The sequence below is a fragment of the Passer montanus genome, unplaced genomic scaffold (genome assembly GCF_014805655.1).
Source record: "Passer montanus isolate IOZ18808 unplaced genomic scaffold, ASM1480565v1 scaffold7, whole genome shotgun sequence".
NCBI classification, from domain to species: Eukaryota; Metazoa; Chordata; class Aves; order Passeriformes; family Passeridae; genus Passer; species Passer montanus.
The window spans coordinates 35,157-56,055 of record NW_024372147.1 but is presented as its reverse complement, the minus strand read 5'-3'; the positions used below and the strand labels follow the sequence as shown (position 1 = coordinate 56,055).

At 36.7% G+C, this 20,899-nt stretch overlaps 1 protein-coding gene across 1 annotated transcript in view; it reads left to right on the top strand.

Moving 5' to 3' along the window:
- Nucleotides 1-20,471, top strand: part of LOC120511964 (dnaJ homolog subfamily C member 15-like) — a 134,670-nt gene extending 114,199 nt beyond the window's left edge. Inside the window, 1 exon segment of the mRNA XM_039729714.1 lies at nt 20,118-20,471. Within this exon segment, the coding sequence (XP_039585648.1) occupies nt 20,118-20,471 (354 nt within the window).
- Nucleotides 20,472-20,899: the final 428 nt, after the last annotated feature.

The following is a 20,899-nucleotide window of genomic DNA, read 5'->3' as shown; positions in this document are numbered from 1 at the left end:
AACCTTTGTTTTATTAATTGTTTATGACAAATAGCTGTTTTCCTTTTTTCCTCACAGTTTGCCACAGACAGATGTCTTTAGTCTGCACAGTGCAGCATGCACTCTCCAATGAAAACAGACTGAAATATAAAGAAGGCTTGACAGCAAATGGAACCCAGGCTGTTCACACCTTCACAATAAAAAAGCAAATGAACTTCTAGGTTTTCTAAAAAGTTTTTGTTTTCTTTCAGAAAAGAAAAGCTGAAAGGCTGCATTCTGTGGTTCTGGCAGCATTAACAGGTTGGTTTTTCTCAGGTCAATAGCAATTCCATTAATTAGCAAGAACAGCAACCAATCTGCAGAAGCCAGCGATGCTGACCGGCCATTAAATATCATTGTGGGCATGTTCATAATGTGCTCCCAAGCTCAGAGACAAGCACTATTCAGGCAAGAGTTTCTGGGCCATTATTGACATAGAAGATAGATTTAACAGGATATGTCACCTGCAGAAGGTGACATATCCTGTTAAATAATATTATACCTAACTATAACTGGAAGTGGACATAGATGGAAGTTAGGATATTTACAACATGTACAGCTGGAACATTTTCTGTGGATTACAGAGAGAACATGGTAGACTGGAGGAGAGAAGAGATTGAGGAGAGATGGGAAAAAGAAGAATGGGACACTTTCTCTTCAGTCATTCTTTGTCATTTTCTCTTTTTTATTAACTTGTCCAGTCTTCCTTTGATTCTATACAAACTCTCAGTCCTTGTAGAATGGTTTTTCTTGTTTGCTGCTACTTTCTTGTCATGTCTTTGACATTTTTAAGAGCTTATAAACAGTTTGACTATTTGTTCATAAACACATTTACCCTTTCCTAGCTTCAGTGATAAAAGAGATAAGTTGTAAAATGTGGAGTGTTTTGAAATTAAAAATACTCTGATTTGAGATCATGCTGTTAGCAGATTTTATGTTAAATTGTTTTTTCTAAGGCATGCACTTGCTTCAGCCAGAAATACCCGGGCACAATATTTGTGCTAAAGAAAGTCTTCCTTTAATTCATTAGATCGCATTGTGATCTAAGACCTTGTCCATTTTTACCAGATTCAGTCTGAAATCATAAAAAGTTGGAGACAGACAACAAACTTGAGCAAATACAAAACTATCTTCAACCCAGAAAGTGCTAACACTTTCCTCCCTTTATCACAGAATCACAGAATGGTTTGGGTTGGAAAGGACCTCCAAGATCATGTAGTTCCGACTCCTCTGCCATGGAGAAGGCAATAGATCAGGTTCTAATAGACCAGGCTGTTCGAACCCCCACCCAACCTGACCTTAAACATTTTCAGGGATTCACAGCTTCTCTAAGAAACCTGTTCCTGTGCCTCACCACCTGCACAGCAAGGATTTTTTTTCTAATGTCTAATCTAAATGTACGCTTTTGTGGTTTTAACCCAATCCCCCTTGTCTTGTCAATACACACTCTTGTACACAGTGTCTCTCCATCTTTCTTGTAAACTCCTGCCAGGTATTGGAAGGTCACAGTTCTCGTGACACATTGAATGTTGCCAAGCTCTAAGGAGACTGCTAATTGAAAAAAAATCAACAAAACAAAACAAAACACCAAAACAAACAAACAAACTTCTTATTTAACTTAAATTAAACTATTTTAAATTATTGAAAGGTAGGCACTGATGGCTGTAATTGCATTGCCACCAAATTAAAACACAAATTCCAAACCTTTTGAAAATCAAAATAAATTTTTAAAAAACTTAAATGCAAAATACATTTAAGAAAACAAAAAATTGAAAATTATTTTAAAATTAATGGTGGCAGACTGGCAGAGAAAACAGACAAAACATCAAAGCAATAAAATTCAATAAAGACAGATATGAATGTCATAAACATAGGAAGTATAGCTAAAATAAGGAGCTGATCAGGTAAAACCTCAGGGTCACCCATTCTGCCTCCATTTTGATTTTACAGCACAAGAACTATTGCATTAAAGTTATATTTACTACAAGGACAAAAAATATTAGCTCACAGGAGAATAGCTCAGGTTAAATTCCAAGGCATTGTTCTTAATAGGCTATAGGATTGATGGAGAAGGCATGCTCTATCTCATTAAAATTTGTCTTGCAATATTTATTGACTGTGGAAAAAAATTTACCTCTACACATAGTAAAAGCTATGATAGTTCAAGCATGCTCTTTGGAATAGTAAAAGCGTAAGAAAGCATGCAGTACACATTCCCTTATTCTGTTCCCATATCAGGCTTTACCTCTAGATTCATTGATCTAGCTTTTCTTGGGATTACCATTATTGTATTGCTAAATCAGTAAAATCCAAATCTAAACTAAAAAGAATGTCAAACTGTATAACTAAATTGTTTTATATCTGAACAATATATGGCAGAATGATGCATCATATTTTTTGTTTTCAAAATATACTCAAAGGTTTTTTGCAAAATATCCCTTTTCCCTTACAGGAGTGTCTCATGAAAGTGCCGAAGATTGAGTTCAAGTTTGTTGGTTTTTTTTCAAGTTCTGGCTTATTATTAAAATAAAAAGAAATTACAAATGGTGAAAAGTACAAATTAATCTTTTTAAAAGATAAAAATAGGCTGGAAGAAAGAAAGATTTGGAGGGCAATTTATTTTCTTATTGCTCCAAAATTTTGTGTGGCTAAACAGATAGAAATCAATTTTCTGAAAATGTTATAGCAGCTAATGAAACGTGATGCAAAATATTGTACTTGTACTTTTTTTTCATCTGAGAATTGATATGAACTATTTGGCAGGTGTTTGTAGACAACAACAAACTGTTAAGTTAATAAAAGCATTAGAGGAATATCTCTCCCAGTAGAACCAAGAACTGCAAAAAATCCGTATTAAAATATTTGGTCATTGTAAAATCTTAGTCCGTTTTTTGAATTTAAAATAAACCAAACAAAAAAGCACAACCTAAATACATTTCTAATTCCTATTGCTCTGAAAATGTCAAAGCAAAATTGACATTCTGACTTTTTCTTCAAAAAGTAGACAGTTTTGATAGAGTGGGTTTTTTTCAGACAAGGAGCATGATGCATTCTGTATACATTCATGAATAGCTTTAACTGACAAAGTCTGATTTTATTTTTCCATGAAAAAAGGGAAAAAGAAAACACTCCATCTTGACTTGTGTTTGAGATTTCTGTTTGTGCTTATTTAAAGACTTTTGCTATTTCCATCTGTATGTGAATTACCTAGTTATGCAGACTAATTTTTTTTATGTGTGTATATATATATATATATATATATAAGGGTCTAAGGATTCACAATGTGAGTAGCCACTGCAGTTCACTGTGTCGGATTGCTAATGTCCTTCCATTTGTGAGAAGTCAAAGAATGTGATTAACAAATAACAAGCAAGCACATCAAATAAGCACATCAAAAATATAAGGGATCGACAAAAAAATGACAGCAACACTATAATTCAGGGCATTATTTCCATCCCAGTATTTGAAAAACAATAAAGGAGCAAGGTTTATTATTTCCAGTCAGAATCAGGGGGAAACAAAAAGTGCAAAATTTTAAAGGAATACCAACAAGAGTATTACAATGAATGGATCCTAGCTACTTGATATATCTTCAGCTCACCGGTAAGTTGAGATAACTGGGTTGAACTGGCTTTGCTGAAACTTAAAAACCTCATAAAAGTTACACAAGATGAGATGTGCACACAGGCATTTTTTGCTTTTCTTCCTTGTTTGTTTCATCTGTTATGAACCCTTGGGGTGCATAAATAATACTTTGTTTGAAGAAGTTTATGTTTGAAATTGCTTTAATCATTCTCTGTCACAGGGCCCCATAGGAAAAACTGTCTCTCAGGTTTAGAGAGTAAACAGGAGATTAGAGTCCTAATATTCAGTCTGAGGGGTAAAATCATGTAGTTTCTCTCTAATGAAAAGTTACCAAAACTATCTCTAGTAAACTATATTGTACAGAGTATAATAAAACACCTAAACTAGAAGCAGTCAGAAATAGGGTAAAAAAAAAAAGCTGCAGTAAACAGTGAGATGAAAAATGTCTTCCTCCATAAGCAGCTACATTTACTGATGAAATAAAACAATACTCAACACAGGACACAAGAATAATAAACTAGACAAAAAGCAATTTCATTGCAGACTTAGGTAATACTGAAGAATGATATTTGGGACAATAGGCATTTTGCTGATCACCTAATTGCAAAAATGATATTGCATGTGATACCACCACAAGATGTTTTTTTAAAAGCCACTAGAAAGAAACAAAACAATTTTGGAATCAGAATACATAAACACCCACACATTAAACAAATTTAGGTTCCTCTATATCAAATATGAAATGTCGTCTAAATATCTGAACTTCAGAATTTAGTTTGTCTTGGGAAAACAGACAGCTGTATCCTGGACTACATCAAAATAATTGTGATCAGCAGGTCAAGAGAAATTCTGGCTTTGGTGAAATCCCGTCAGAGAACTGGATCAACCTCTGTGGCTCCCAGCACAGGAAATATGTGGACCTATTGGATTGGGCTCAGAGAAGAGCCACAAAAAGTATCCGAAGACTGTAGCACCTGTACTAGGAAGACAGGCTAAGGGAACTGCAGTTGTTCAGACTGGAGAGGAGCTCCAGGGAACCTCACTGCAGCCTTACAGTACCTAAATGGGGCCTACAAGAGGGTCAGAGTGGGATGTGTAGTGACAACACAGCATTCAGTTTGAATGGCTTCAAACTGAAAGTAGATTTAGATTAATTATAAAGAAAAAAATTATTTTCTGTGATGGTGGTGAGGCAGTGGAACTGGAAACTCTTTTGGCTGGCTGGTTAAGAACAATAAATCACTATTCTCACAGGGATGGGTAAGCCTATATCAGGGTTTTGGTTTACTTAAGTTCAACAGAGTATAAATAGGAATGGGATATGGGTGCAGCAACTTCTGCAGTATGCTCTAAAAATCCATTCTTTCCTATAGGACACAAGGAAGAAATTAAAAGGAAAAAATTAAAGAAAAATGCTCTAGTAATATAGCAAAGTATCTCATAATTTTTTTGCATTGTGAGCCACTGCATTTGGATTATCTAACTTTTCTGGTGGATCAAAACAGATTTTTTACAGAGGATCTGTAAAAAAAACTAAAATGTATGTCAAAAATCATTGATGTCTGATTTTCATAGAACAAATAATGACAAAATGTGCATGCACTTTTCAGAACTGTCTCAATAGACACTGAATAAAGTAGGTAGAAATTAAATGGAAGTGAGAGGATTTCAATAATATAAAAAGAAAAATGAAGAAGAAATGCACATCCCTGTAAGCTCCAGGGAGAGCCCTCCAGTATCAAAGAATTGTTGCAAGCTGTGGTGGCTTGATCCTGGCTGCACACCAGGTGTCCATCAAAGCCACTCTATCACTTCTCAGCTAAACAGGGGAAAGAAAATATAACAAAAGGCTTGTAGTTTGAGATAAGGGCTGGGAGATCACTTAGGAATTATCGTCACAGCCAAAAGATGCTTGGTTTTAAGTTTTATTGTCAGTCAAATGAGAGTTGGATAATGAGAACTAAGAAAAAATATGAAAACAGATTCCCCTCCCCTCTCCTCCCCTCCTCTCCCCTCCCAAAATGCAAAAACAAACGGACAAAAAGCTGTGAATATGCTATGGCAAAATTAATATGTTAAGAGTAATTTCTGTATTAATACAATATGCTGAACTAACCAGAAAAGAGGTTGCATCTCAAAACTAACCTCACTACTCCCTTATTTCTACTTTACTGTCTAATCCTTTTGCTTTCTCATAACCAAGTCAATAATGCGACCTAGGCAGTCACACAAGGATGAGTTGAACTCTCTGATTTTCACTCAAAATCTCTGTAAAACATTGTCTTGGAAAAGCGGACTGCAAATGCAACACAGTCAGAAAGGCTTGTTCTTCTTGCTAATACAGTTTATATCACCAGCTGAAGTACTGTAAAGTCACTGTACTGCATCTGGTCTTCTCTAAATGTGACAATATGACATTCTCTTCTGTCATTAATCTGACCCAGCCCAGTGGGGGCCTGGTGAGACTCAACATTAGGCTGCACAGTGGAAGGCAGAAGGTAAAAGCATGTCTGTGGAATTGTTCTGGATATTTCTCACAACCTGCTGTCACGATTCTATGCAATAGTCTCAAATGTGCATTTTGAGATGATGGTAAGATATACTGTATTGATGGCAACATTTAGAGAAGCCTCCTTGCCCATATTGAGCAACAGCATAATTCTGAGATTCTTCTACTCTGAAAAAATTGCAATCATCATCATCATAATCACCATCATCTTGGTTTTCAGAAGAAGAAAAATATTTTTGGTATATTCTCCTGCTGCTGCAAAGCCAGAGAGTGGGTCACAATGTTAATACCACCGTCTTGACAAGTGCTGGGATACTGTCTTGTAAACAGGTTTTTTCTGTGCTGTCCATGTATTTGAAGAAATAAAAGAATGGGAGGGGTCACTTTTGCATCTTCATCATCTTTGGTGCTACTCACTACAGTCTCTAGTTGATTCATTGCCATTTCTGCCATATGGTTGAGTTGTTCAACCTTGGATTTGTTTTATTCAGTAGATATTTAATTGCTGCTGCCTAGGCTGGGGGACTGGAATGCTTACCTTGAAGTCTATTTTATCCATTAAATTTACAATAATGAAACGTTAAAATTTTGAATACATAAAAACTAATCATTGATGTTGACAAAGGATCATTGAATGTCTGCTTCAGCCCAGTATGCAATTTTAAATTCTATTTCATTTTAATTATGTATGAAATTACAACGAAATGAAAGAGATGAAACAAGCATATAGGGGCATTACTTGCATGCTGTTTTGGTACTTGTTTTTTATATTTGCAGTGGATGATTAAATCATAATAACTTGAAATTTATTTTACGCTGATGTCACATTCTTGGTTGTTACATAGTCTTCTTTTGCATACAGCTCCTCTGAGCTACTGGATAATAAGACAAAATTCTCTAGCTTCACCAAATTATTTCTTCTGCTTAGATATACAGTTGAAATCTTTCTGTGAAAATCAGAACCTCAACTGGAAATGAAGAATAAAAGTTTTTGTAAAGGCAAACACTCAGTGCTTTAAATACTAGGCTTCTGGAAGCAGCCCAACAATGGATTTTCATATTATTAATTTCTTAGTCAAATCAATCCATGTGACATGTACTTGTTGGAAAAAAATTATATTCACATCACTTCCTGCATGTGCATACATTCCCTAATGACCAAATAAATACAGAAGGATGGGGTCACCTGTGAAAACTTCCCACAGTACTGTTTCCTTGGAAGCTTTGAAAGCAAAACTCTAAAGGAGAGTAGATGACAAGTGACTTTTTGTTAAATGCACCTTACCTTATAAATGTATGCTTTGAGATATCAGGAGGCAGAATCTGAACTTTTTCCCTTCCTTTCCTCTTGACCTAGAAATATGTCTGGTAAAACCTCTTTAAGGAAAAGAATTCAAATTCCCCCATTCCAATACGAATTTTGTAATTTTGCTTCCAAATAAAACATTTGATTATCTGGATTTGTTGTTGCTGCTGTTTTTTGGATGCCACATTATGAGAGGTCTCTTTGAACCCTGAATTCTTACACAAAACACCTAGCACAATGTATAGTCTTCACATAGGCTGAAATTATAAAATATTTCTTCTGAATTAAAAAGAGCATGAAGTCCTCTCAAAACTAAAGCAAATACTACATATGTAGGCACCACTAATCAATCTGTATTTAACTAGAGTAGCAATTTTGAATATTTTTATTTTTGAAATTAAAAATATCTATCTTCTCATGTTTTACAATCTGTTAGGTTTGTGGGGGAAATATATTGTGAGCTACCTCTGTGTGCTTTCTTACCAGAGTTGCTATAAAATTTAAGGTCCTTCTACACAAGAAAAATTTATTCCTCTTGTCATTTGTAATTTAAATTCTAATTTTTTTTGAATAAGCATAAAGAAACATAAATATTTTTCATTGTTCTGATGTTACTGTAGAGGGACCAAGGCAGATTTTCAAGCTGTCTATGGTACTCCTAGGGAGTCCATTTACTAGCTTGGTATGTGCAGAAATTTTGTGGAACGGAAAAAACTCATCAATGCAAATGTGTGGATAGCTCACACTTGCTTAAATAGGAACATGAAAGTAAAACAGAAAATGGCTTCTTTGGAGCTAAGATGGAACACAGAAATTTCACTATTCCATCTGTGGTACACAAATTCCAAATAGGCAGCTTTTACACCCCTGCTGTGCTACTGTCTGCTGTTGGAAGTTCCTACATCACTGCATGCGCCATTAAAATTTCCATTAGCAAGTTCTCTACTGGAAATAATCAGGTGTTTCTTGGTCACAACATTCTTCTTTGAGGCTTTTTTCTGGGAATCTTTTGTTACTGTTTCTGAATCACAGTAATTTTACCAGTCTATAAGTGACAGCATCTAAATAACCACTCTGTTACTAAATTAGTAGGAATAAAATAATTTCTGAAAGATAATGTCTCCCTTACTAATAACTTTAGTAATCCAATGCTATGTAATTTTTAATAAAATATGTGGGAAACTCTTGACTGCTGTCTCTTGGTGCATCAGAGTTGACTTGTGCGCAACAAACAGTACATTTACCTTAAAGCAGGATACCTAACTCTCTGTCCTTATTCTGACTAAAAAAATACTTCTCTTGCTTTTTTTCCCCTTTCATTCATATCCTCCTATTCTGGGGTTAGACAAGACTTGCACTCATAAATTACAAAAATTCTGGCAGGAAAATATGAACAATCTGTTTTCTTCAATGATTTATGAACGATACATCGTCCTGAAAGTCTTCACAGAGAGTGAAGTCTAAGTGTCTGAGTCCAGAATCTTATGTCATGTTTATGACAATATATCCATATCAAGGATGTGACATCTTATGTCAAATATGTCATAGAACTTTCAAGCCATGGAGCAGCCCAGTTTGGAAAGGACAGCAAAAGACATTCTTATTCAGACTATTGAATTACCTTGCACAATTCAACTACATCTTGAAAATGTGCAGGGATGGCAATTAACCATATACTTGGAGGTGATGTTCCAGTTATTGATGGTTCTCACTGTAAAAAATTTCTTTCTTATGTTAAGGTGTAACTCATAAGCTTTTCCACTTGTCTTTTCCATGTGTCCCCTCTGGAAAAGAAAGCCTCCATCCTCTTTGTAGACACCCATAAAATACTGGAACACTTGGAGTGATCCCCCCAGGGCCTTCAGGGACAAAACTTAGTTCCAATAGTCTTTCCTAAAGAGCTGTCTCTCCAGCCTGTTGGTCATCTTTGTGACCCCCTGCCTTGGTCTGTCTCTAGGCTGTCTGCATCTTTTTTTGATTGTTGGGACCAGAAACTGGATGCTACTCCAGGTGCAGCATGACAAGCATTGAGTATTTTGGGATTATCACTTATCTCTCTGTGCTATTAATGCCCCTGCAGATGTGATTACCTTCATTACTGCAGCGCTACACTGACTTGTCCATGTGAGCCCTTTCAGCAGGGCTGCTCCCCAGCCACACATCTTTGTCATCCCAGGTGTGGGACCTCTCACTTTTCTTCCTTAAACTTCATTCTCTTCTTGATGTTTCACTCTCCCAGCTCACTTATATCCCTCTAGAAAGTATTTTCCATGATTGTTCTGATCTTTGTTAGGATAGAGTTTGTCTTCCTGTTATTGTAATGTTATTTCAGATTTAGTAGGAGAATTGTGATAATGGCACACTGATATTGTGGTTGTTGTTAAGTATAGCTTACCCCGTGTAAGTCAAGGACTCTTCAGCTTCTCATGCCCTACTAGTGAGAAGGCTGAAGGGCCACAAGAAGCTGGAAGGAGACACAGACAGGACAGCTGACCTGCATTGGCCACAGAGATACTCCATGCCATAGAACATCAAGCTTAATATAGAAAGGGAGGGGAACTGGCTGGACATCTGCCAATGAGTGGTGACCAAGTGCATTGTGCATCCAGTATTTTGTATATTTTAGTTATTTTGTGTTATTATTACCATTTCTTTCTGTCCAATTAAATTGAGTCTTCTCATTCCTACCCTTCTGTCTTGGTTTGAGGCAATTTAACAGGCAGACACTTGAAAATAAATTACCTCCCATTTAGTTTTAACCATTCCCCTTTCACAAATAAGGAGAGAGGAATGTGAAAAGATATAAATGAAAAAAAAAAATAAAGATTTACTAAAAAATGAAACAGCAACAGGTAAAAATTACACTAATAATCACTTGATAAGAAGGTGCTGAATTCTTATGGACTCCCCAGGAACAAAATAAAACAAAATGGTTGAAAAGACCCTCCCCCAAGATGGCACTCTCCATCTTGCTGGACCAGTTGTCCACCTAACCACCCAGTTTCAGGTCATCAGAAACTTGACAAAAGTGTTTTCCATCCCATTGTCAAGGCCAAATGTGAAAGCACTGAATGGGCATGGGGCCCTCTGTCAAATCCTGAGAGAGCCATATTTGGGCAGGCTTCCCATCTGATTAAAAGCTTTTGTACAGCATGCTCTGACTGCAGCCAGTTAGCTTGTTTCCTATCCATTTCACATCTATCCGACCAATCTGTGTCTTACAATTTTTTCCAGGAGAAGGCAATGGGAAACAGTGCTTTGCTTCGTGCTTTGCTGAAGTCCTTAGAAGAAACATCCCTGCTCTCCCTAAGTTAAGAGAAGTGATCAGGTTAGTCTGCTATGACTTGATTTTGTTAAACCCATGCTGGCTTTCCCCCACTGCCTCTTTATTTGTTTTCTAATAATTTATACGAGGACTTGTTTCATTACTTTGCCAGGTATTGAAGTACGCCAGTCACTTCCTGGTCCTTGAGTCCTTTTTCTATATAGGCGTGACATTTGCCTTCTTCCAGTCATAAAGGTCATCCCTTGAGATTCTCACAGCTTATCAAATGTTATAGGCAGTGGCCTTGAAATAGTGCCAGTCACTTCTTTTGTTTGACACCTTGTGGTAGATTCTCTCTGGGTCCATAAATGTATGTGGGTTGTGTCCTTGCAAGAGATCACAGCTCAGTCCATCTTCCAGTACCAGCGTGTCAATGTATGCACCACAGCCTCTTGTTTCTGTGATCTAGGGTCCAATGGCACTGGCAAAGACAGAGGCAAAGAGGATACCGAAAATCTCTCTCTTTTCAGCAGTATTAATGAAGTTTCACTCCCTGTTTAGTAATGAACCTTTACCTTCCCCCATTTAATAAATGGCAAATCCACCTCCCTTTTGTTTGACACCTTGTGGTAGATTCTCTCTGGGTCCATAAATGTATGTGGGTTGTGTCCTTGCAAGAGATCACAGCTCAGTCCATCTTCCAGTACCAGCGTGTCAATGTATGCACCACAGCCTCTTGTTTCTGTGATCTAGGGTCCAATGGCACTGGCAAAGACAGAGGCAAAGAGGATACTGAAAATCTCTCTCTTTTCAGCAGTATTAGTGAAGTTTCACTCCCTGTTTAGTAATGCCTTTTACATAAACGGCAAATTTCTTTCCTATTCCACTGAAAGAGTTTGAGCTTTCCAGTAGTGAGCTTTCCTAACAAGTTTCTATGATTCCTCTGGTGTTCATAACTCTTGGGTTTAGTACGAAGCTGCCATTCTTCCTGTTTGTTACCCAGATTATACATACTGTTAGACATGCACTTCAGGTAGCTGGATAGCTGGACTTGATTCCTTCCCTTTGGAAAAGGTTGGGGAGCATTCTTCACTGCTCTGGTAGGTGTGTTTGTCTACCCTCTTGCTTATGAATAAGCAGGTCTTACAGCTTTGGTCCCTACCCAACAAGTTCATTAATTAGAGGAAAAATATTTTAGAAAATTTTTGTGAGTAGTATCTTTTCTGACAACTGCAATTTCTGTCAAAATAAAAAACTTACTCTTTTCTCATGTACATGGTAGTCAAAATCTTTGTTTAGGGCCGTATGTATAATGGATTGGACTTAACCTGTACTCTTTTAAATTCAACAGAGGTAAAGTTCTTCCATGTTTTGCAATGGTGAGTTTTGCTGAAGTGAATAATGTGAATTGAATACAAGAACTGTAATGTTTCTATCATCTTCATCATTAGCAAGACAAAGGAAGAACCAAAATGTTATGTAAACTGTGTATACAGATTTAACCTTCTGTTTTGCAGACATTTATATAGGATTTATTGATCAGCAAATTAGACACAAATCATATTTAAATAATGAAAATCATTAATGCCCATATTGAATATAAACTAGAAAAACTTAACTTTTTCATATAATGATCCTCTAAACCCTCTAAATATTTCAAATCTTAAGTAATTAATATCAGGTGTAGATTTTAAAGTGATAATTTTTGCAGCATTAAAGTATTTGCTTTTTTCATATTTGTAGCATCTGAAGTTCTTGTCATGATGTTAATTAAAATCAAAAAGAATACTGGTGGCCATTAAATTAGTTGCTCCTTCTTTCCTCATCTTTTCTTTCCCCACTGATTCATACTTTTATTTGTGGCATTCATTTTAGAAATAGGTTTTGAAGGGTTTTTTGCCTGTTTCTCACTTCAAACAGTGGGAATGGAAATTACTTTTTTTGACAAAATCACAGTGCTTAATATAATGCATCTCCTAGGTCATAACTATGATCATAAAAACAGTAAAGTGCAGTGTATACTATAAATGTTTAAGGCTTAAATTCAAGTGAACACTTGAGAAGAAAGTAAAATACTATACATATGATTTTAACATCTGTATTTCTCCTGATTTTTGAGCTCTGGTTGTTTACACATCAAAGAAAAATTTAAAATAATTCAAGACAATTGACTCTTGCCACAAATGGGTCATACTTTTGTATTTTATTTTGGAGACTGTTTTCCCAACAGGGACTTAAAACTAAACCAATAGTCTGAAGAGATTTGTGTCAGAATTCAGTTAAGTAATATAGCACAAATAGGTTGTACTACATGCAAGTATACTCCCTTATTTTTTAGTCATGGCCACTTTTTTGTGTGCAGACACATCATCTCAGTAGTATCCTAGATGATTCACAGGTAACAATATAGAAATGTCAGTTTCCTTCAATTATTGTGAACATCTGGGTGTCTTCTCAACATCATTGATGTCGAAGCACAGTGAAATTATTGCCTTTAACTAACACTAATAGTAAAAAAAAAAAATCAACAGGAAGAAAGCACATCAACCCCGCATCAGACCAATTATGAACTTTGATTATACAATATTCATTATCCAAGTGGTTTCTTGTCATTGAAACTTCAGTTGGTTAGTCACTTTAAACTGTCCATTTTTGTCAGACTGTCTTTCTAACTTAAGCAAATATTACAAGGCTACTTTATCAGCTTCAAATGAGCTTGAAACATATTACAACTTTTATCCCCTACCAATTAAGAGAACTACAGTGAAAAGTTGAAAGAAATACAAAAGAAAAAAAGGCATTCTGTATAAAATAAGAATTGTCTTGGTAAAGAGGAAGCCTAAATGCATTCTCATGTCCAGAAGCTGCTGCAAGAATTGCATCTGGACATTTGAATTCTGTCCATTGATTATCTTGAAACATTTTCACTTACTGAAGAAAGCTGCATGTGAGTAATGCACAAGCTTTCTGTCCAAGCATATCAACAGATTGTAAAAAAAAAAAGGATAAATGTCTAAAATTCCATTTTTCCAACAAAATTATTTTGTAACCATAACCATATTTTGTCTCCTAGAAGATATTTAAAAGCAGATTAACAGAGTGTGAAGAAGATTTCTTCAGAATGCAAAGGTAACTGTCTTGAGGAGGTCATTCTGCTGTTTAGTCCTTGACATACAGTCTTGGTAAGGAGGTCTTAATACTAAAGGGAAAGATCTAGACATAGCAAGAATTTTGTTTAGAATAGCAAGCACAAGGTTTGTGGAGATATGGAAATGCAAACTGGTATGCCCAAACTGATGCATCTAAACTCCTACTGATGTTCTTCTTCTGGTGTATCATACAGCTGAATCAGCTTGTTGCTTTTTAGGCTGATAAAAAATTATTCTCTTCCTTTTTTTCCCTTACCTGACACAGTCACTGTCTGTCACATCAGGTAGTGTATTACTTTCTTTTAGTAGGACAAGCAGAACTGTTATTTAAGGGGACTCATATAAAGAACCTTACAGGGGACAGGGCAGTAGAGAAGCATCAGCACTTCAGGAGCAAAGGAGCAGCAAACCTCTAAATCCATCCCTTCTTTTCCCAAGAGCATTTTTTTTACTTTGCTCACATCAGTTACCTGTTTAGAAACTCAGCCTCAAAGAGAGGAATAGACAAAATTAAAGAAAGATGTGTTACAGTATTGGAAATGGATGTCTTGGTTTAGAGGTCTCCTAAGACAGCTTTGCTGTTGAGAAAAAATATATGAAACTTGCAATAAGCTTAGATATTCCAACAAAAAAGGTGTTAAGTAAAAATACTGATGAGAAAGCAATGGGCCTTCTTTTTGAGATCTTCAGGAGCTTAAGAGTTCTTCTTTACTCTTCTGTTGCTAACTTGGAACATTCAAAGCTTTTGGTGTAAGCTATGCATGTTTGCCTCTAAAACTCACAGAAAAGGAAAAAAAAAAGGAGAAATAACAGTGTGGAGATGTTACTGGACCTGAAGGGAGGTGTGTGTTTTTAGTTTTCTGTTATGGTTCAAACCATTTTCTAAAGATAAAAAAGAACATAAAGAGATTAACTAATTTGTAATCAATTCCCATATTAATTACAATTTGAAAAGCTAAAAGCTAGTGGGAAAATCTAATTGAAAAACTAACAATAGACATGGAACATCTACAGCTTCACTACCTTTTCTATATATGTATGGTGTAAGACTTTGAGCCAGCTACAGGTGATAAAATTAGGTGCACCAAGAAGGACAATATATGGAAATACCATGATTGTTTCATGTAAGAACTAAATTAATTTTTCTTATTTCCATGCTTTACTCCCTGAAATTTAAAAATAAGAATGTATTTTGTTATTTTTTTTGAATCACAGATTCTTTTAATCTATTTCTTGATGTTTTAGAGGTCATTTTTATGACAACATTTGGGTTAATGTTTCTTTCCTTCTTTATTTCTTAATTGCCACTTATAGTATTTTTTATATTTCTGAGTCTTGTAACGAAGACTAATATTTCAATAAAAACCTTGAAAATTTCTCCCTGTATGATCCTACCTTACCAATAATCTGGTTTTCCTATGATCATAAAAGTCCTGTGAATTACCACAGAGAACTTCTAAAAATATTTTTTTTCTGAGTTTATAAAAAGAAATGCATTTTTTCTAAGCAGACTGACAACTTCTCAAATAAATTATTCACAAAAGCAGAGACCTCAATCTCTTAAAATTCAGTCTATTAAAATTCAACAAAAACATTTAGCATATTTTGATCATAAACACTAGTGATAAGCAGGTCTTGCCTTTGCTCAGTCTTCTTCTTTTTCAAGGTAGTCTCTTCTTGCTGCTGTTCTAGTTTTTAAACTTATGGTCTTGAGAATTCATAAATAAAACAGTTGTAAGATTTTTCATCTTTGCCAAGATAACTTTGTAAAACGTTCTGCCTTTGATATCCACTCTGATGCTTCCATCAATGCAATTTGAGAGCATCTGAAAGAAAAGGGAGGGATTTTTTTGTCACTAGCAAGCTAGAATATTAGCCTGTGTTCTCGGAGAACTAGAAGGGAAGGAAGGAGTAAGATAAATCACAATGTTACCATATTGCTGGATCTTTCACGTGGTGAAGCAGCTGCTCAGAAAAAGCATTGAAGTTTTCTGTGGTGCAGAGACAATATATCTAGTATTATTTGAATGGTCATTCGGTGCATCAGCTCCTTTGTCTTTGAGAGAGAAGAATTTGTATCCTGAAAAAGCATGAAATTAAAGGAAAAAAAAAATCAAGAGATCATTGTGGACATTCTATCCTTAAACTGTGGAACTAAACTCTAGGAGAAAAATCTGTTTGCAGGCATGCAGTTAGCTTACAGATTACATCATGTCCTTCTCATCTGTGTCTCCTTACAGAGATGACTTTTCCTTTAAAGCAATGTGTCTCCTAAGAAGGCATCAGTGGCTTGTTGGTGTGACCCAAGATATATGTGGAAGTATATCAGAACTATAAATTCTTTAAGGAGAAGGAGTCATAGAATCAGAATAGTTTGGGTTGGAAGGGACCTTTAAATGTCATCTAGTCCACCACCCTGCTATGAACAGGGACATCTTCAACTACAGCAAGTTGTTCAGAGCCCCATCCAATCTGACTTTTAATGTTTGCAGGCATATCTACTGCCTTTCTGGGCAGTTCTGTTCCAGAGTTTCAACACCACCATCATAACTTTTTTTCTTGTTGTCACATTCCAATGTGCAGAACAGTGAATAATGGATGGTCAGGAACTAAATTAAGCCAAACGAGGCAAACATTGCATTTGAGAACCTTTTCTTAGTAATGAAAGAGCAAAATAAAAAGGATTTACTCATTTAAAGAAAGCTAGAGAACACAGAGCAAGAAGAAGAAAAATGGGAGAGAGAGGGACAGAGAAGATGAGCGAAAAGAGAGTGTTGCCACCAGAGGTTGGGGAGTGCCCTTGATGTCCTGAGGCGGGGCTGAGCACACTGCCAGCCTGGGCACAGCTCCTGCAGTGGCTGGATATGAGAGGAGGGGGAGCGGGCAGGAGGCCCAGGAACCTGGACAGGGTCATGATGAGGATCACAGTAGTGGGCAGAGTCAGAGGCAGGTAGGGGTGGATGCAGGTGGCTCAGGCAGGGACACAGAGATGAAGCAGGCCAGGTGCTGCTCAGGGACACAGGGAGGCAGGACAGACGTGAGGGTGAGCAAGAGTGAGGGGGAGCGGGCAGGAGGCCCAGGAACCTGGACAGGGTCATGATGAGGATTACAGTAGTGGGCAGAGTCAGAGGCAGGTAGGGGTGGATGCAGGTGGCTCAGGCAGGGACACAGAGATGAAGCAGGCCAGGTGCTGCTCAGGGACACAGGAGGCAGGAGAGACGTGAGGGTGAGCAACAGCCAGCAAGGGCAGGAGACCCAAAAGGCAGGATTCCAAACGCAAATTTGAAGAGCCCACAAAGAGTCAAAAGGCACAACCCCAAAGAGCCCGCCAAGGGGTATGATGCAGTTACTTTTTATATCCCTGGCTCTTCCCAGAGTCTGGCTGCTGACAGGAGACCATAGGCCCAGTCCAATGTCCCAGCGTGGTCCATTGGCAGAGACTTTCTGCTACTTGAATGGGAAGTGTCTCTGGGGTACAGTGCCTTCAGTGTTCCCCTGCCGACTTCCTGTCCCATGCAAGACATGAGCTGCTTGCCAGTTGAAGTCCCCCCAGAGACAAGCCTTTCCTCCATCTTCTCCTGGCTGCCTCCTGGACATGGTGCATGTGCAACCCCTTCCCCACATGCCTCTGACTACCTTTGTTGAGGCATAACAAAATTAAACCAGTTCCTCACAGTTGTAATTAGTCTGAATATATTTCCTTTTAATTTAAAAAATCATTTTAGTAAAGCACAGTAGGCTTGGCTCTACTAAAAAGTCTGTGGCCATTTTTCTTTATAAACGTCATTAAGTATTGGAAGGCTGTAAGGAGGTCTCCCTGGTGCCTTCTCTTCTCCAGACTGAACAGCCACTGTTCTCTCAGTCTTTCCTCATGAGAAAGACATTCCATCCCTCTAATATTTTTTGGCTCTCCTCTAAACCATCTCAAACAGGTGTATGCCTTTCCTGTGCTGAGAACCCCAGATCTGGGCAGAGAACTGTACCTGGGGTCTCATGAGAGCAAGTGAGAGAGAATCACCTCCCTCAGACTGCTTGGTCACACTGCTTTTGATGCAGCCCATGCTTCTAATCTTCTCTCAGAAATGGTAATAATGTCTGTATAGACCCCAAAGAAGATTCTTCTTTTCAACACCACTGAAAACTTAGAAAGTAAAATAATTTGAACAATGACTTATTTAGGTGCATAGCCCATCTGTGTCAAAAGCCTGTAACAGATGCCTACCTACTTTTTTTTGTGCTAGTCAACTGCACATAGCTAGGGTACAAGTCTGAGAACTTATTCTGATGATTGAAGAAAAAAGATGCCCACAGGCATAACATAATATAATTTGCGTCAAGGAATGCATTCCCAGAACATGTTTGGGAATGGTTCTGGGCTTCTGCACAAGATACTAGCTGTTTCCAGCAGATGCTAAACTTTGAGAAGGAAAAAAAGGTTGTCTGGATGCAAACCATTACAACCATCTAGCTTAAGGGCTGAAAAAGTTTTTTACTAGTTACAGCTTTTGTGTTCATAGTCCATAGTGAATTTTTGTTGTATAAATTGATTCAATTATTTTCAGACCATAATAAAAGATGAGTTATTCTGCTGCTTACTTGTGTATCATATCGCTGAACTGTGAACAGTATTCAAGAGTTAGTTAGGCTGAAACATTATAGAGTAATACATTGGAATTTAGCTGTATATATGTTCTCATAGCTATTATTTTGTAAAAATTTCTAATGTCTCTTTTATGCCTAGAATATCTCTAAGATGTTACAGTCATCACTGTATATCTAAACTGAGGATTGAACTTGTTCATCACTTTGTGTATTTAGCTGCATTTAATTTCTTATTTCTTTCTTGACTAGTTTTTAGAGTTGGCAAAATTGTTTTGTAATATTTTTGTAGCTGGTTTTCATTTTTACACTGATAGATAATTTTGAATTATTATATTATGTACAACCCCTTTTAAAAATCACTTGGGCATAAGATGTATAATACTTGTAGGATTCTTGTTAGGGTTCTTTGTGACAGAAACTTATATCAATACCAATATCTTGATATTGATATAAAATACCAAGACTTGATATAAAAGACCAATCGATATAAAAGACTAATATATATTGATATAAAAGACCAATATTCATAAAATTCCAAGATCTTGATATTTTCATTGTATTTTTTTCATGTTAATACATGAGAGAAAATTTCCTCTGAGCTCTTAGTAGTTTATATGGTTTTATGTGAGGGGCTGAAGAACTTTTTTTTAAAAGATCCAAATAGAATTTTGAGTTTACTTTGAACTCCTTCCTGAAACAAGGTTTGTGAATACAGTGTCTAATTGGCAAGTTTTGCCCTATGAGGGAGTAAGAAGAGACTAATGTCTGCATTACTCTGTGACTCTTTACTTCTATAGAAGATGCAAAATCTGAGAAACCTTGTATCAAATGATAACTGAAGTATCTAGGGGGAAAGAAACAGAGAGGCTCTTGAATTTTCCTATATACACCAAGTTTAGGTTTTCCTCCATGCTGGACAAAAGAACCTTGAGAACCAACAAACATTAGTTCTAAACGGAAAACTTACAACCATGACAATGAAAGCATATTTGTTTATTTTTCTAAAGATGTTTTATTGAAAATAAAGACCTACCTAAACAGTTTGCTTTATTCTAATAGGTGGCTTTACCTGTTCTGTATTACTAGGAAATGAAAATGTGGTCATGTTCATAGTTCCATGAAAGATGTTCAACATTATCAGTATGTTCTCCCCACAGTAGAAACTGATAAAAAATAGCTTAAATGAACAAAGAAAAGCAAATAAAAGTTCTTGATAATGACATTTTCATGAGTAAAACTGAAACCCAGCATCCACAACTAAAATATCCCCAATCAAACCAAATCAACCAACCAAAAAAACCAAAAAAAACCAAAAACAACACCCCCAAAAATCCCCCAAGAATATCCCCCAAACGTATTTCTTTAGAAATAAATAAATAATTACATTTCAGAAGAGCTAAGGGATGTCTCAAGCACCTGCACAAGGCAGAAGGAGAAAATACCAATAGAAGAGAACTGGGAAAACTCAAGTTGGTATGACAAGATCAACAAATTTGGAGGAGTGGGGTGCTGAGTGTGCTGATTGAAATAATTCTGGAAGTTGGTAACACATGAGCTACATATTCCCTCCTCCTTTTCATCATGGAAAGAGTCAGAGCCTCCTCCTCTGAGGGTCTACACTGAGCCAAGTGCACCCATGTCCCTCTGGCAGCCATCTGGGGCCCAGCCAGACTGGACTGACAGCTGACCAGACCTATAACAGCAGTTGGACCTGGGTTTGCAACTGGAGCATTTGCAGGTCATTATGCTTTCCACCTTTGGAAACCATTGGAGCAGATGATTACAGAGACAGTAAGGTGGATTTTGATCTCTAGTCTTTCATTATACTATAAAGGAGGATTTGAATAGAAAATGACTGGATGAGAAGTTGGTCCTATTTTAAGTATAAGTCCATGTAGTGTCAAGGCCAAAATCAGAACAGGCCACAGAAAAATTATTATGAATCAACTTTATAAAGGAAGATCACCTTACTTAACAACAAAAGTAAATGAAGCAAAAGATTTATCACTGTTGGAATTCAGTGATAAAATCCAGTGAAATCCAGAGCTTTGGCTCATAGGAGATTTGGCAGATACATTATGCAGCATCTTTCTTATTTTCTTCTGTACAGTCCTTAACACAATACATTCTTTCCACAACTTTATCTTTATTATGCATCTCTTAGAACATTACCCTTGCATTTGCTCCTTTTTTTTTATTCCTCCACAAAACAGAGATTGCACTGTCTTGTCCCTAAAGAAATGACAGATAACATTTTTGGTTTATTGCAGAGACAAAACGTAAAAAGACTCTTTCATTCCTGATTTCCAGAGCATTGTGATAGGATACGAGGACAAAAATAACTCAAAGTAGCTCACTAGACTTTTATGGGCTTGAAGTCTGTGATATTGATACATTAGTTGAACAAGTCAACTGTAGCTTATTTCTCTGGTGGAGGCACATCAGGTCAGAGAAACCAAGAAATC